The sequence below is a fragment of the Hyaena hyaena genome, unplaced genomic scaffold (assembly GCF_003009895.1).
Source record: "Hyaena hyaena isolate Hyena2069 unplaced genomic scaffold, ASM300989v1 scaffold_19, whole genome shotgun sequence".
NCBI lineage: Eukaryota > Metazoa > Chordata > Mammalia > Carnivora > Hyaenidae > Hyaena > Hyaena hyaena.
The window spans coordinates 3420634-3438684 of record NW_024080651.1 but is presented as its reverse complement, the minus strand read 5'-3'; the positions used below and the strand labels follow the sequence as shown (position 1 = coordinate 3438684).

The 18051-nt window shown below is 47.9% G+C and overlaps 1 protein-coding gene across 1 annotated transcript in view; it reads right to left on the bottom strand.

Moving 5' to 3' along the window:
- ZNRF3 (zinc and ring finger 3) overlaps window positions 1-15967 on the bottom strand; it is a 153809-nt gene extending 137842 nt beyond the window's left edge. Inside the window, exon 1 of the mRNA XM_039225614.1 lies at window positions 15498-15967. Within this exon, the coding sequence (XP_039081545.1) occupies window positions 15498-15797 (300 nt within the window). The 5' untranslated portion in view covers window positions 15798-15967. The remainder of the gene's footprint in view (window positions 1-15497) is intronic.
- Window positions 15968-18051: the final 2084 nt, after the last annotated feature.

Here is an 18051-nt window from a genome sequence, read left to right as displayed (position 1 = left end):
GCACAGTGCTTAAATGCCACTCCAGGGACCCATGGGACACCACCTGGGGAGAAGAGATAACGGTCTAAGTGGTTAGACACTGAGCACGTTAAAAAAAAAATTCATGCTATGATTTCTTCTCAATGAGTAGCACTTTGGGATTCTTTATGCTCGATAAGCTACCACTATAGAATAAAAATTTAGAACGACAGCATGTTAGGTATTGGTGAGGACTGACCTAAAACGATGTAGGCTGTTTTCTTCATTAGCAGCCTCACTGTCACTAAACACAAACTGTGTGCTGTGAGTGGCTCATTTAACCTTCACAACAGCTCCAGGAGAAACTCTGCTCCATTTTACAGATGAATAAACAGAGACCCAGAAGAGGCAAAGTCACATTTCCACAGCAGGTAATTGGGTTCAAACCCAAAGCAGTCTCTCTCATCAGCAAAGGAAATCCAGGACCACTCCTTCTGCAAAATTTACAACATGTTTTAAGGAACCTGGCAAACCTGTGGGTGTCTACATAGCAAAGCTGAAAACTGCTGCTCCCAACAGCCATGTCAATGATCGATGATACGGAAGTGTCCTCCCACTCCTCTTAAGTGCAGTTGGCTCAAGTTTGTAGCTGTAACACAGAACTAAGAACTTATATCCAAATCAGGTTAGAATCCAAAAGTTAAACTAAGTTTTTCCTAGGAATACATGTGTATCTTCTCCCATACAATGGTGGTGTCATTTCCCCTCCACAAAAAAGCCTACCCATGTAATTGCTGAGGGACCCAAGGTTTGGGGACCCCACTCCAGTCAGCTCATCTCTTGAGCAGAAAACCAGCCAGAGCAGAGATCAAGAATCTGCATACTGGGGCGCCTGGGTGGCTCAGTCCGTTGAGTGTCCGACTTTGTGGTTTAGGTCATGATCTCACAGCTCGTGAGTTCGAGCCCTGAGCATCGGGCTCTGTGCTGACAGCCTGCTTCTGATTCTGTGCTTCCCTCTCTCTCTGCCCTTCCCCTCTCGGGTTCTGTCCATCTCTCTCTCAAAAATAAATAAATATTAAGAAAAAATTTTTTAAAGAATCTGCATACTAAACCCCCTATGTCCCCTGATATCTTGTTTCCTAATGTTACGCGCAATTCTTACACAGTTCCCTGGTTTTCTAGGAATGGACAGAAATCAAAAACCGCACGTAAGAATTGCTGAGAGAGAGGCGAAGAGCGAGTAACTTATATGAAGGTGCCCTATCAGCACACAGGAAGACAGCCTCACGCACTGAACAATTCCAGGGGGTACCCTACGTATCTGGGGTCCACGTTACGACCAATTTACAGCAAATGAAAGCCACATATCTTGAGGAAGTAAAAGCTGTTTCTAATTTGCATGATAAGACCCTTCGGGCTGGAGAGGGGAAATGTCAAAAGATTGAGATACCAGCCCCACCCTGAAGGAGGATCCAATCCAACCTGAGAGTCACACAGCAGACCCCAAGTCAGCAAGCAAAGTCTAAATGCGTGGTCAGCCTCCCCTTCTGCCTTAGTAAGTTTCCAAAGGCGGGGGCGAAGGGGTTGATGTTCTTCTATTTTGAGCCTTGAAAGCAAGCCCCCCCCACAACACAAGACTGCCTGAGCTGTTGAGCCTGTGAAAGTCCCAGTCTCCTCCAGTAGCTCAGCTCCCCTGTCCAGAAATACTAGGACAGCTCAGTCGGTTATATGCGTCTGACTTCGGCTCAGGTCATGATCTCACTCACGGTTTGTGGGTTTGAGCCCTTCATCGGGCTCTCTGCTGACATCTCAGAGCCTAGAGCCTGTTTTGGATCCTCTGTCCCCCCATCTCGCTGTCCCTCCCCCCCCTTCAAAAATGAATACACATTTTATAAAAATGCCAGGACAGAAGATAATGCCCATGAGTCCCATCCTGCTCTGCCAGCCTGGGCCCCTGTCTGGCTTACTAGACCTGATCAGTTCCCTTCCAGACACTTCACTGCACAACGCAACACCAGGCGCCGCAGAATTAGTCCTGCAGAAGCACCATCTGCAAGGGGGCAAACAGCGTTCCAGTGTAGGGTGGCAGGGACACGTCCCTCCTCCTCCTGTCCTAACTCTGCCTGCCAAAGCTTGATAGCTAGGCATCTGAAGATCCCATGACTGGGTGATGGCATTCACAAACCACGGTGTTTGTTGAGTATAGGAGAATAAGTAGGGAAGAGAATAGGCCTTCTTGGGGTGGGGAGAAGAGGGGAATGAAGATAAAGAGCTGGGGGACTCTCCGTCCCAACTATCCTCTGCCTCATTCTTCTTTCCCACCCCCTTCTCTAATCAGCCATCACTAGGTTAGAGTTATCAGAGGGCAAGGGACGCGGGCAGGGCGTGAGAGGAGGGGGTTGGTAATGCTAGGAGACAGGACACTCCTCAATTACCTCGCCGCAAGTAGGGAAGACACCTGCACAAGAGATGTCTTCCACAGGTTCACAGGAGGACCATTAAAACAGCCTCGCAAAAGTAAGAAAATTAATTAACATTACCTAAGCATGTAGTTAAGAATTCCAGAGTTTTCCACAACATCTTCCTACAGGGGCACCTATGGGGAATAATTTCACTCAGAACATTCAAAACTCCTCTGCCCCCATCCCACTGCTGTTTTAGAGCCTCCCCCTTCCAAAAACAAGGTTGGCATGGCAACCCCAGCACCAGTCACCGTGGTCCCTAACCACATCCGCCAGGGCTTGGCATGCTGAGGCGTGTGCCAACTCCGTTGTCTGTAGGGCACTCCTGGCCACAGTGCACGGCAAGCTATAATCAAGTCAGAAACCATTGCATTCGTATAGAACTGGGCTCAACATAAATATTCATTAAATGTGAAAACCTATGGTGATGCAATCTTGAGACTGCAAATTTAAACACAAGAGTCAGGAAATGCAAAAATTACCACTGCCACTGCAACTTGAAGTCACCCACACGGCACATTTAATGCCACAAGTGAGTTTCTATGTGTCCTAGAGATTTAAACATAATACCAACATTTCAAAACTACACATTAGCTGCTTGTTTAGTTCCCTGGATGACAGTCACTGATGGGCACTGGAACATTTCTGGAGTGGACATGCCAGGAAGGGGCATGGAAACCCTCTGCTATAAGTGAAATATAACACATCATGGGTACACTCTAGAATCTTCCTGACGGTCCCAGGGCCCCGTAAAATAGCCACTATTCCACAAAAACAGCAACAATAACTCAAAAAAAATCTCAATGTGCCAACATGTACATAACCAAGCAATAATTTAATAATTCCCAAATGTTTATAGTGGGCCCCATGAAGAGTAGAAAATCAAATGTTTATTAAGTTGAAATTTCAATCTCTTCCAACACAAAGCCCACTGGCCTCTTTAGAAACGCTCCTTAGTCCTTTAAAACTCTGCTTCCCACCCAGCACTTAAAACAGGATCAAGGCCCACGCCAGACAGTCCAAATGAGGTAACGATATGGTACAAATTTAAGTAAGGGCCCATATACAGTTGCTTCTGATGGCTCATACTAGAGCTACGGCATTGCTGTGTGCAGTCTTGCTGTTGCTCAAAAGTACCAATTTTCTAAGTGTCACCAAAATACTATCCAAACTTAAATAAAACACACTCCCTAAAAGTCTGCAGTCAGGCTGGACGTTCTCTTCTCCAGCACGCTTTGGACAACGTACCCAGGTAGTCATACGCCAGGCTGGAAGGAGTTAGAGAGGGCATCGTCCCCTTGCCCACACTTCCTTTTCTAGTCCTCCTGGAGAGCAGGGACAAGGTGAAATTATTGTGAGTCTGGTCCATCCCAACTGTTAGGAAGAGCCCTGGGACACAACCATGTCCGCAAGCTGCTTGTGAACTGTTTCTACAATCATAGAAAGTTCTCCCTCCAGAAAAGCCAAGTCTTTTTCTGGCCACACTAACATCCCTATCACTATGCTATCCCCAAGTATTATGATCCAGAAAAAGGATTTCAACTCAGGAAATATTAGGGAGTTGTACTACCGGGCCCCAGGGGGATGAGTAAGGCACAACCCCTACCTACTGGGAGCTGTGATCTTGTGGGGGAAAGGAAAACATTAACAAGAGAACTACAATGAGGAATTTAAGACCAGCTGCCAAGGGAAGGAAGGAACGCTTTGGTTTTGGTTCAAAGGAACACACTTGGTGGGAAGAGGAAACGTGTGATGGGAGACTGGACATGTGGCCCCAGTGAGGGCAGGGGAGGAACCGCAGAGGAGAGGACACAGCACATGGAGGCACAGAAATGCATTACAGCAGAAGGGCTCTTGGAATGAAAGGCACAGATGAAGGAAAGCCAAGGACCCATTCGGGGAACAAGGGTGGGACACGCAGAACCAGGTCTGCAGCCCAGAGGCAGCAAGAGGACACAGGGGCTGGAGAGACCGTCCAGGTCACCCACGTGCTCAGCGGGGTCATCAACAGTGGGATGGTCCTGAAAGATTCTGATCAAGGTTGGGCCAAGATCAAAGGAAAATGAGGCTGGTGGGGGGAGGAAGAACGGACTCCAAAAGCGAGAACGTGAAGCAGGGAGACGTGCAGGCAGCCTCTGGCATGAAGAGGTAAGGTCAGCAAGGAAAGAGGAAATCAAGCACCATCTTGAGTACACCATTTCCCTTTGACCTGGTCACAGGCTACCTTGATTTCGATTTTGAAAAGGCTTTGCAAGTCAAGCTTGCAACATTCTTTACATGCCATTGGCTGTCTGCTTACCACCGACTCCAGCACCGAGGCACGTTCTGAAAAGATGACAAATCTCCAGGTACTCCGTGTCATTTCCCAAAATTGCATAAAGGGGCTGAACACACATGTAAAATGAGTTTAAGTAATAATGTACAACAGGGTACAAAGAAAAGTACTCTATGTCAAGTACGCAACAAGCCTTGGCAACTAGGACAACCTGGCCGGCAGCTGGCCTTCTAGGGCAGAATCCGGGGAAGGCCCTCCCAAGCTGAGAGGCAGAAACAAGAGAATACAGGTGAAAGTGCACTGGGGACCCTAATGCACCAGGCACATGGAAGATTTTCTGGAACTCAAACACCAAAATGGGATGCTGTTCTAGAAAGACCAGCACCAGGGAGCCCTAATCCCAGACTTCTAATCACAGCTCCTCTTGTGGCCAAAGGCCCAAGGCCCTTGCCCCCAGTCCCTCACTGTAAAAAGACAGCTGAGCCACAGCATTTTCAGGGTGCACTCCAGTTCAAACAGGAACTCTGGAGGTCCAAAGAAACCAAGGAGAAAAAGAAAGGAGGAACACAGGTCTTCACGAAGACACAGGCCAAATGACTCAGGCTTCAAGAAGAACAAGAGAAAATGGAAGCCCCTGTACCAAAGTAAAAAGAACACTGCTGACACATGGCCAGGTGAGCCCTCCCCAGCAATGAAACCAGAGGCTCACAGGGTCCCCTGAAGCATCATAATGCCACATGAGACATCAGACACACTGGGTGGTTGAAGAAGGAAAGAAAGAAGGCTCAACAAGCACCACTTAAATGCTATCAGCGTCAGAACTTTCAGAGAAAGGCTGGCCAACTCCAGTGCCTACAGGGGCCAGGCGTGGGTCAAGGTAATTACCAGCGAGTGAAGTAAGCCAAGGCAATGCAATAGAAACTGGTGAACTTGAGGGCCCATGTCCCATCTGAAGGTCACGGCAGCTATTCCTCTGGGGCAGGCGAGGCTGTTGCCATGCAGAAAAGTGGACCTGACAGTGGCAATCTTTTCGTTTTTCAAGAAGGGCCAAAGCACTGGATTTTGATGCAAATTTTCAAGATGTTTAACAGGGACCAAAGAATATACCAGGAAGCCAGTTTCAGCCCTTGGTCCTGCGGTTTTGAATGCACCCCTGGTGGGCTGGTGCTTGGCTCCACTTGCCTCTCTGCTCACCGCCAACTGATGGCAGCGTCACTCCAAACGAGAGGACAGATTCATATGGCCTTTCTGAACCTGGCCTGTTCGCAAGCAGAGAGCCCGCTCTGTGGGAACACCGCAGGGCACGAAACAGTGAATGCAGGGGCAGCACCCTCCTGGGCCACAATCTGTCGCCACAGGATGTGCAGACAGCGCGGCGGTGCCCTCCGTGAGGTCTTCTCTAGGCCTCCCCGCACAGCCATCTGCCTGGACAGCCGCCCCATCCCTGCCCAGAACACAAGGACAGCCTGCTGCTCCTGAATCACGCTCAGATACACCTAGGAGGGAGGACCCACAAGACCACGCCAGGGACCTGCCCCTTGATACAGACATTAGTCATAACTCACATCCTCGCGGGAGAGGGAAAAAAGCCAGTATTTTACTATTCGCTAAGAGAAACAGACAGACTTTCACTTGTATGAAGTTGCCTTTGGGACTTTTTTGTTATGCTACCTGTCATGAGCCGGAATAGGTGGAAACATGAAAGCCAACCTGGCAGGGGAGTATAAATTAAAGCCACTCTTCTGCAATCTGCACTCACGGCAATCTGACCACATGTACTAGGAGCATTCAAAATGTTTACACTGCCTGACCCATCCATGGTCCCAATTCTAGAACTTTATCCTTTGAAAATATTCAAGAAAGAAGAGAGCGGATGTTCCCCACAGCCATTCCTTAGAATAATGGAAGACGAGAGTATGCCACGCAGACACTGGAAATGTTTCAAAGCACTGAGCAATAGGAATGATGGACAAAGGGTTACAAGCACCAGGTAACGCTTTCTCCAATTTTCTTCAGAATCTCTCTAAGCTCACAGGAAAACGAAAGGAAAGCTAGACCAGAACACAAAAGGTTAACAGAGGTTATCTTTACGTAGTGGGATTCATTTTCTGCTTCATACTTCTCTGTATCTTCCCAACAGCTTCCGATGTTTGTCGACGATAAACACGTATTATTTTTACAATTAAAAACTAAGTTACAAGGGTGTCTGGCTGGCTCAGTAGGTGGGGCATGGGACTCTTGATTTCGAGGTTGTGAGTTCAAGCCCCACGTTGGGTGCAGAGATTCCTTAAAAATAAAATCTTTTTTTAAAAAAGGAAAAAAAGTAAGGTACACATGATTTTTTTTTTTAAGGAAGATTTTGGCACTGACTAGAGACAATGTAAAGATCTATTCCTCTGGGGCTAATTTAACTGCCCAAATTTGTATGGGAGAAATCACTGAAATAACATCTGAGAAGTACATGCTGGGGCACCTGGGTGGCTCAGTCGGTTGAGTGTCCAGCTTCGGCTCAGGTCATGATCTCGCAGTTTGTGGGTTCGAGCCCCACATCGGGCTCTGTGTAACAGCTCAGAGCCTGGAGCCTCCTTCCCATTCTGTGTCTCCCTCTCTCTCTGATACGCCCCGCTCATGCTCTGTCTCTCTCTGTCTCAAAAATTAAACTATAAAAAAAAATTTTTTTTAACTAAAAGAAAAGCACCTGCTTTATCAGGGATACAAAAAAGGTGTTTTTCTCTAGACTGTATCCACAATAGAGACTCAATAAATGTCTGCTGATGAGTTAGTATGCTCAAACTAAATTCAAGTAAAAAATAAAATTTTCATTGAATTCTTACAGCACTGGATAGGACCTTACATACACCCAACTGAGCACCACCTTTACTCTTTATTTATAACACAGAGCACCGTGGGCACAAGAAATCCCCATTCCAACATACATTTTTAACATCAAACTGCTAGGATCCTCAAAGTTTGCTTTTCACATCAAGTCTACACATGGAGTTTCTAAACAACCATCTCACACTGCTGGAGAGAGAAGGGGATTAATACCAGGTCTTACAACACATCTTAAGGGCAATAAAAATAAAATGCTCTCCCTTGAACCACAATAGGCCAGCTGACCTCATTCTCTTCACACTATCATGAGTCAACAGAGCTGCTAAAAGTCAGACTTTAAAACATCTCATTCAACCTACAAATGGAACAAAGAATCTCTACTCTTTACCTCCTCCCTATCCTGTTTGACAGGTATAAGAAGGCACGTCCCCACAAAGGGGTTATCAGCTTCAACCTCTGGGTAAAACGAGTGGGTAAAAACGAGTCAGAAAAGGGCAGAAGGCTCCAATCCACATACTCTATCATTACATATGTGCTTCTTCAGAATGGTCGCCCAGACCCTACACTTTGCAGCCTAGGCCAGGTGTTCCCCCAGAATCCTGAGGATGTGTCCTGCCACGTGAGACTTGTACTCTTGAGTGCCGTCTGTCCCCGACACTCTGCTGCCTGAAGCCAGGGACAGCAACCTGCGACCTCACCTCACCCACAGCCCGGTGGGCAGAAGGTAGCAGTGAGTGCCTGTTCATGGAAGGAATACAGCACCCGCAGAGAGGTTTTTTTTTTTAATATTTTTATTTATTTCTAGGAGAGAGAGAGAGAGACAGTGTGAGCAGGGGAGGGTCAGAGAGAGAGGGAGACACAGACTCTGAAATAGGCTCCAGGCTCTCTGAGCTGGCAGTCAGCACAGAGCCTGACGCGGGACTCGAACCCATGAACCGCGAGATCATGACCTAAGCGAAAGTCGGACGCTTAACCGACTAAGCCACCCAGGCGCCCCGAGAGTTTTAACAGCCAGGAGGATGGAATGAGCAGGGAGAACCTACAGCTTTAGGCTCTTACAATCATTTATTTCATTTTATTTACAGAGAAGGGAAGAGGAGCTGTTTTTCTTTAATGTTTATGTTTGAGAGAGAGAGAGCGTGCGAGCAGAGGAGAGACAGAGATCTCTCAGAGGCAAAGGATCCGAAGCAGGCTCTGCACTGCCAGCACAGAGCCCGATGTGGGGCTCAAACTCACGAACTGGGAGATCATGACCTGAGCCGAGTCAGACGCCTGACCAAATGAGCCACCCAAGGCACCCGGTTCTTGCAATCTTTTATATCAAATAGTTAGGGAACATGTAGTTTGTACAATGTAAGAAAAAACATGTAGTTTTTTGTCCTGCTGAATGCAGGACATAGCCTCTTTGGAGAAAGCAATGGAGACTTCGACATGGCTCTAATAAGTCAGCCACAGGAAGGAGCTGTGTCTCACACCAGAAATCCCTTAAATGCCAGAACACCTACTGCCATCCCGACTTTCCCAATAGCCAAAAAACAATAAAAGTGCCAAGGTGTGACAGTTAGACACTTCAAGTCACAGGTCCCTCTTCCCAAATTTAGCAGATTGGCTCTTCATGAGAAAAACAAGTTGAATGAGACTTCTATGCCAGAGAGAGAGAAAGAAGGAGACAAATCTCTGTAAGTGCAGGGAGGGTATCTTCTCCACTTTAGTTACAGACTCACTTCTTGGTCAGTCATCCTGGGTTTATATCCAACTCCAAACTACACCATCAGTTCCCATAATCTCATCCCAAGCAGAAGCAAGTGCCAACTGAAGCAGTCTTGTAAAAACAGAAATGGCCCAGAATCACACAGACCTGGGTTTGAATCTCAGCCCCACTACAGACGTACTCAGAAACTTCAAAAGTGACTTCGTTCTCAGAGCTCAGTTTCCTCATCTGAAAACCTGAGGCATGCCGTCTACCTCACCCACAAAATGTGAGCACAGCACTGTGCCCAGAGCCTGGCACACAGCAAGCACTTGGCTATCAGTAGCTACCTTATAAAGCTCTGACAGAGGGAATAACTGAGTGAGTCAAAATCTAAATCAGAGGAGAAATGCAACCATTTAAACCCAATGTACAATTTAACTCCCCAATTATACACCTGACCCCAAAGCATGCTTCTCATCTGCTCTCTCTGGCATACTCAGCTGAAATGCAGCCTAAAATGACAGCAAGCCTCCAAGCCTGGGAGTCTGGAGACCCAAACAGTTATCAGGGTCATCTCTACCTCACCACATACCCTGGTCAAGGCACTTCACTTCTCTTGATCTCCTTATCTAACACATTAAAGGGCTGAATCTGTTCTTCTGATTATCGAGATTGATTTAAATGCCATTTTTGTCATGAACCGTAAACCCACATTCCCCAGACTTGGGAAACACCAACAGGAAGCAAAGTTTTCACATGGCACATATTCAGGTTAATGATGATTCTGAATTCCAAGTCCTGACTGTTATTTCCACGGACACCAGGGCTTGGCTATGAACTATTCTCCATGGGCCTGTCCATCCATAACAGCTGTCCACACTAGGGCTTTCTCAATACTCAGTGTCTTGTCAAGTAAAGAACGTCTACAGGCACTTGTAATGCCACTTAACATGACACACACACACCGATTACTCGCATACAGCCTGGGGTTCTCATACCACTGGTCCAGCAGAACCAGAGAGGTCCATTCTAGCCATTTATTGCCAAGTAACTTTCTGGAAATAATAGCTGAAAGGAAAGATAATCCCAGAATTTATTAGCCAAGCCAAAGGAGTCACTCATCAATTAATCCAAGCCCAATAAGACCCACTGCCTGCCTGATATCTATTCTAAATCCATCATTTAGTCACCAAATATTAAATGTCCGACAAGTGGCAGACACTGGGGACCCAGGGATGGATCCAGGGATGAGCAAAAATAAACAGACCAGACCATGCCCATGGGGTCAAGGTCCACAAGAGAAGGTGTGAGGAGTTGTTCTGAAGGCATTTCAACATCAAAAGACACTCCATTTCGTTTTCCAGTAAATGATGAGAAGGAACACACTTACAATCTGCTCTCTCACATGCTGCATTCAGATCGTCACCTTCTTGCACTCCACCCTCTAGATGCAAAAAATTCTTTGAGTCACCATTTTCTCACTTCACCCAAGGATAATGTGTTTAACTAGTACCAGATGGATGCACAGGAGAGAAGTTATTCATTATAGACAATGGATGTCTTAGGAACCAAGGGCTTAATTCTGTGGGGAAACCTACTTGGGAAGGATTACCATTCATCTATACACATCTATCTCTACAAGCGACTGTGAACTCCAAAAACAACAATACAGCGTCTGGTACAAAAATAGGGTTTTGGTAAACATAATCGGCTGAATATGCTCAATGGAGACACACAAACCTGGAGACTTCTCTACAACTCTTGCCAGCCTGAGTCCCACATCACTCCAAATTCTTAGTAATGGACTATTTGATGATGAATATTAGATTAGTGCTTCTCTTTTTCCTCTTGGGGAAGAGTGACATCACAGAACCCCCCAAGAGGCAAAACTGTGTAACTTCTCAGGAAAACAGAAGTACACGTACACAAGCGCATGCTGCATATTTAATTGTGTGTATAACTGCAGGGGTTCACAGGTCCTCCCTAGAAGCCTGTGACCCTTAGGTTAAGAACCCCTATACTAGATTGCTAGAAATGAGAATTAATGTCCAAACCTAACCAGCCATGTTCTATTTATTTGGCAAAAATAGGAGCAAAGGGACCAGACGGACCTAGGTTTCGATCCAAGTTTTATCGTTTGCTAGCTGTGTGAGGTTAAAGAAGTCAAATCGCCTTTCTTGGCCTCAGTTTCCTCATCTGTAAAATGGGTTAAGAGTCATTCCTAATTCCATGTTAAAGTTAGGATGAGATGAACAAACACATGATGTGCTTGCCACAGTGGCCTGTATGCAAGAGATGGAAGCCTGATATCACCACCTTCCCTCTAGTCTATGGAATCTACCCTTACCTCTCACTACCATCTGCATCTCCATTCAGAGCTGCATTAACAACTCCCATGGGATCTTAGACAACAAGGCAGAAAATGAGAGCCCCTAAGAATCCGTAAGGTCCCGAAACATAGCCCTAACGATTTCCCTCAAATCAAATGCTTGGCCTTAACCTCTGAAGGCCCTTCTGACAAGACAGTCAGCAATCTCTTTCTGTGTAAATCCAGGTCAGCTGCCAGCACACAATTGTTCTATTAGGCCAAGTCAATTTTTAGAGGCAGGCCTGTTAACTTCAAATGGAGATGAAAAGCAAAGTGTTTGATCAAATACCAAACTGCAGAACCACACTGACAGGGAAACAAGGCAGAGGAATTAGTTTCCTAAAATTATTCTCTGTGATACCGTTAGTTAATATTGGATATTTAAGGATGTCACTCAGCCCTTCTGACCTACCACCCACCTTCCCCCAACTCCTCATAGTTAAAGGCACTGGCTTAGGTCTTAAATGTTCTCAGCTCTCCTCTGCTTTCAAGACCATTCAACAACTTAACCCAGGATCCAGTAAGGCCAATTTTAAAGTTACACAAAACCTATCATTCAGACTCCTTCTACAAATGAATTTCTCAAGCATTTCTAAATATTTGACTTCAAGGGAAAAAATGCATTTCCACTTTAAAACAATCTTTCATCTCTAGCGATGCAAATTTTCTTTGCTTGTTTAACCAATCCACATACCACTAGCCAGTGTTTAATCAGGCCTTTATTTAACATCACTAACCATGTGAGTTGCACAGCCAAGTCTGAAAGTTTCAGATAATGATCTCATAATAGCAACAAATTGGTTCAAAGATGAAATATGTATCAATATGTCTAAGAACCCTTTAAAGTTCCAGACTTCAGAATGACAGGGCTGTAATTAATTCCTCCAGCATTCATACTGTATGCCTGACATTCTTACAAGCAAATGGATTTCAATGCTGCATGAATAATTAATTAATAGCACTTCATATCCACATACTGTTTTCACAACTTTCAGGGATGAAGATGTCACAAAAAAACAAAACAAAACAAAACAAAAAGAAAACAAAAAAAACCTCTCTTCTTAACAGAGCACACTTGTGACCTTAGGAAAGGTATTTAAGCCTAAAATGCACAAGGAGAGAACCGAGAATCCTGTGACTAATCCCAAGGTTTGAATTACTATCTCGCTCTGACACTGACACACTGACACACACACACACATTCTTAACCCGGTCTCCCCCTCCCTACCCCATGCAAATGACCAAACAGGTACTCTAATTAGAAGTATCTGGGGCAAACCAGACTGTGATAAGGTATCTCCTGTCACTATATATGATGGGGGGGGGGGAGGCAGTAACACAAACCAATTTCCTATCTTAGAATTCTTAAAGTAAAGAGACTCCCAAACAGGTCTTTTTCTCCCCTTAACCATGAACAACAGTGCTACCGAATCCCACTGGAAAAAAAACAAAAAGCCATGCTGCAGTGCTGCTAGTTAGGTTTTAGTTATAGGAAAATGAACTCTGCTCTGAAGACCATAAAATATTAAATAGCAAATCACACAGGGTTATTTCAAGACAGTAAATAAAAGGAGGTTTGAAAAGTTCAACAAGGCGCTTAGAAAACATGATTAATCTGCAGCTGAACACCAGTGTGTTTCTCCGACCTTGTCATTTTTCATACAGAATGTTACATTCCCTCTCAGCAGTCCTGAAACACCAGCTTTCCTTACAAAAACATTTTTCAGGGCTGACAGGGGGCCACATCAGTTACTTCAATCGGGCAGTATTCGAAGAACTAATAAAAACATGCCAGCCTCTGTCTGCACACAGCCCTGAAAGCCATGCTGAAGTTCCCTCCATCTGTGCACCCGAGGGGTTCAGCTCAGAGGCCCCCACAATAAAGCGATTAAAGATATGGAGTGAGAACACCAAGAAATGACTATTCAGACAGCTCAGATAAACTCACTAACACTGTGCAGTTATAAAGGAATTAAGGACACCTATTAGTGATTGCTTAACAGGCCAACTTATTAAATACCATTTAAGTCATTTTTCTTTACTTAGCAATTGTTGACTTAATTTTTTTTTTTTTTGGCTAGGCTAATGGACTACAAAAGAGTTAGATAAGCACTTCAAAAAGATTCAAAAGGGAATAGATTCCTTCTGCCAAATTCACACATTCTCTCTCTACTCACAAGGATAAAATAGCTACAAATGGTGTGCTTCAACTGCTAATTTTGTATTAAATGGTGAACCCAAGATTATCTCCAAAGCGCAGCACTACCCATAATGGACAGCCCGCCAGACAAACTACCGCGGAGAAAGAGTAGAAGTTAAAACACTGCAGATAAAAATCACAAACTTCAAAAGTCTCCTTCAAATAGTGAAGTGCCATATTAAAACATCTTTTCCCTTAGCAGGCTGTAAATCAAATATTTCTAAAGCCATCAAGACACAGTTGAAAGCCTCAAAGAGAAACAAGGAGTTACAAGGAGCAAGCTTTAAGATTCAAACTATTTCTTGAAGGCTGCAACTGCAATGTGTAGGAATCTTCAAGACCATCTTCTCTAAAGCTTATAAACTAAAGGCCATAATTATAACATTAGCAAGGAAAAAAGTCCAAAAGCCTTTAACATCTGTAGTCACAGGACTCAAACATGTGTTTCCCCTTTTATTTACCCTGCAGAAGTTTAAGATGGGGATAAGAGCTCTGTGAGGCAATGCTGCTGATTAATCGCCTGGCAGGGGTCCCTCCCCCAGCTTTGTAAGGACATACCTCTAAGGAGCCAAGCTGCACAGCTCCCTGCCTACCCACCTAGGGCTCTGAGTATGCACCCGGGGAGGAGAAAGCAAGAGACTGCTAAGCAGTCATCCATACACTTCCCTTCTCTTCATTCATAACTCACCCCAGTAAAGCACAGAAGGCCCAAAGCTTAGAACTCTGCAGACGTCCCATCACCTCCAAAAAGGCTCCAAAACAAGCCAACCATTTCAAATCGCCCGCATCCGAGGCATGCATATTAACCGCCCTAAGTGGGTTGGCAGTCTAACAAGTTGATAAAATCATAGCCAAGGAAGCGGGAAGGCATCTACCCAGCTCAGCGACCGCAGAGGCTACAGCTCCGTCCCACCTCCAAAGTGTAGGCACAGCTTAAAGCTCTCCCTAGCCAGCTTCCTTTGAAACGAAGACCTCTCTCATTGGGAGCAAGGTGGGGAGGCCCTGTCAGTGAGCGACCCTGTCCAGGCCCTCCGCAGAAGTCCTTGGCCCAGGAGCGGGCAGGCAGTCTCCCTCCCACCCTCTGTAATCTGAGGCACGCAGCGAAGGCTGCCTTCTACGGCCACTCCAGGGCACTCGCGATCCCCACTCTTCGGCCAGCTCCCCCTGCTCTCCTTGCCTGCTGCTGCTTGTCCACAGCCCTGCAGGGAGGTCAGCGCCCAGGTGAGTGAGGCTGGCGGCAGGGTACAGAGAAGAACCCAGTGGTGTCCAGCCCCTCAGACAAACCTTGGCTACTCCCAAAAAGAACGTGCAGGGATGGAAAGCAACGCCTGCGACCTGAAACAAGCCACCCCATCCTTCATCGCTCATCTTTCCAAAGTTGGCATTCAACAGGTAGTTCCAGGACTTCCACCTGAGGCAAACCGAGTGCCCAACCGGCCCAAGGGGGCCGCCCCAACGTGGGTACCAGACCCGGGGTCTCCCTCCCGTCCTCCCCCCGACCCGCAGGAGGCCGAACCCCCACGTGCGCTCGGCCCCCGCTGCGGCGCCCCAGAGGCCGCGTCCCGCCCGCCGGCGGGGGAGAGATGCCGCCGGCCTCCTCGCCGCCCCTCCCGCCCGCCCGCCAGCCCGCGGCGGGGTCGGCGGGCGCAGCCCCCGGAGCCATCTTGTGGCGGCGGCGGCGCGGGGCCCGGGCGGCGGGCAGCTACCTGCACGATCTCGCCCTCCGCGCTGAGCGTGGCCCCGGCCCGCGAGAAGCGGCCCGTGAGGCCGGTGGTGTAGGTGGTGTAGTCGCCGCTCGGGCTCGACTCGAACAGCACCACCTCCACAAACGCCGTCTCCTTGGCCCGCGCCGCGCCGGGCCCCGCGGCCGCCAGCAGCAGCCCGAGCAGCAGCGGCAGCGGCGGCGGCGGCGGCAGGCGGCGGCCGCGGGGGCCGCGGGGGCGGCGGCGGAGGCGGCGGCGGCGGCGGCCCGGGGCCCCTGGGCGCCCGCCCGAGCGCGGCCTCATGGTCCTGCGGCGGGAGGGCGCGGAGGGCGGGCGCGGCCAGGCATAGTCGCGGGCCGGCGGAGGACCGAGCGCGGGCGGACGCCTCACAGCCCCATCGCGGCGGCGGCGGCGGCTTTGTGGGTCGCAGGCTCGGCTCGGCTCCCCCGGCCGTCGCGCCGCGGCCCTTTCATCTGCTCCACGTGAGGGGTTATCCCCGCCCCGGCAACGTCGTGACCCGCTCTCCCCTCCCTCCCCGCACTCGACCGCCGCGGCTGCCGGGGGGGAGCGGGAAGGCGGGGCGGGCGCGGCGGGGGGCGGCCCGACCGCCGGGCACGCCCCCGCACTCGCACCGCCCCTCGGCCCAGCCCCGCCCCTCCCTCACCGCCTGCGCTCCACCCCATTGTTCTCGCTCCACCCACCTCCCCACTGTCTTGCTCCGCCCCATCGTTCTCGCTCCGCCCCTCCCCGTCGTCTCTACCCCGCCCCCTCGTCCTCGCTCCGCCCTCACGCTCTAGCTCCACCCCTTCGCCCGCGCTCCGCCCTCGGCGGCAGACATTTCTCCTCACGGTTGCCAGAGTTCGGCGGGAACTCGGAGAGCACCCTGCGCCCGGGCGACTTCATTCTCTCTGGAGGGCCCACGCCTCCTGGTGCGGTGTGGTAGCTAGGGCCTTGTCCTTCTCGGCTCTGCGACCCCAATCCACAGTTCCCGGGAGCCCGCACCCAGGTTTTCCACCCTCATCCCCACCTCAAATTGGGATCAAATGGGAAAGGCCCCCGCGGGTCAGGGCTGTTTGCAGCTCAGCCTTGCAGGGACGTGTCTGGTTCTTGCGCCGATGTCACTAAGACAGTTACTCTCAACTGGTTGAGAGTGGGAGTGGAGAAGGGAGCCATTTAGCCGTTGGATTCTGATAGAGTTCATCTTTCTGCAGCCCCAGAGACTGTAACTCAAAGAGGGGTCCTGAAACTTTGAGTCTCTCCGTGTGCAGAAAGCCAGAGGATTCCAACACCATCACTTTATGTGCACAGAATGATGGCTGCCAAATTAAAGTTCCAAAGACGTGCTCCAGGTCCCAGGGGTCCCGGATCGCCCAGAAGATAAACTGTCAACAACCAACCCCTCTATGGAACACGCCTTTTCCTTCCTCATATAGGCCTATGAGAATAGAACCCCTCAAAACTGGGGTTCAAGTCCCACTTCCTCCATGGAGTTTTCCTTCTCTCAGCAAAATGGCTTTGTTCAGATATTCGCAAATATTTGGTTAGGATGATCTGCTTCTACTTGCTACCACACCCAAAATATTAAAAAGACAAAAAGAAAAGAAAACTCATTGAGCATTGTCTTGAATAAACAACTTACCAAGGTTACATTTTAAAGTAGAAAAATATTTTCAAAATGTGGAATAGAAAATACACTAAAAAAAACCATGGATCTGCACTGCTGCATTTGGACCACCCAGAGTTTCCGCTTAGGAGACGCACCTGGGGAAGCAGGGCTTTGCAAATACAGAAACTTTGTAGTTTCTTCAGAACCAAGCCTAACCCATGCTGGCTGGATCTGGGCAACATCAGTCCTGAAATCTCCCCAGAGGTGGCACAGTCCAGTCATTAAAAGGGAAGTCAATTACTACAGCCCACCCATGACACTTTGCAATATTTAAAAGTCAAGGTTACCATCCACTGATGAATGAGTCAACAAAAGCAGTATATCCATACGATGGAATGAAGTACTGATACAAGCTAAAACATGAATGAACATTATGGTAAGTGAAAGAAGCCAGTCACAAAGGACCATATAGTGTATGATTCCATTTATCTGAAATGTCCAGAACAGGCAAATCTACAGAGACAGAAAGTAAATTAGTGGTTGCCAGAGGCTGGAGGGAGGCAGGAATGGGTAGTGACTGCTAACGGGTTTCTTTTGGGGGTGATGAAAATGTTCTGGAATTAGATAATGCTGATGGTTGCACAACTCTGTAAATAATACTAAAGCCCACTGAATTATACACTGTAAAAGGATGAATTTAATGGTATGTCAATTATATTTCAATTCAGTTGTCTAAAAAAATTCAAAGTCATTAGTGGTATTTTCATGCAAACACACACACGCACACACACATACACACAGGATACTGTGTAAGGATATTCTGTAGTCTTTGAAAGCTCACACCCTCAGTACCCAGGCTGCTCTATTTAAAATGGCAGTGTGCCCCCCGGTCCCCAAATCCCAACCTCCCTTAGTTGGCCACCTCCCTGGCATTTATCACCTTCTAACATA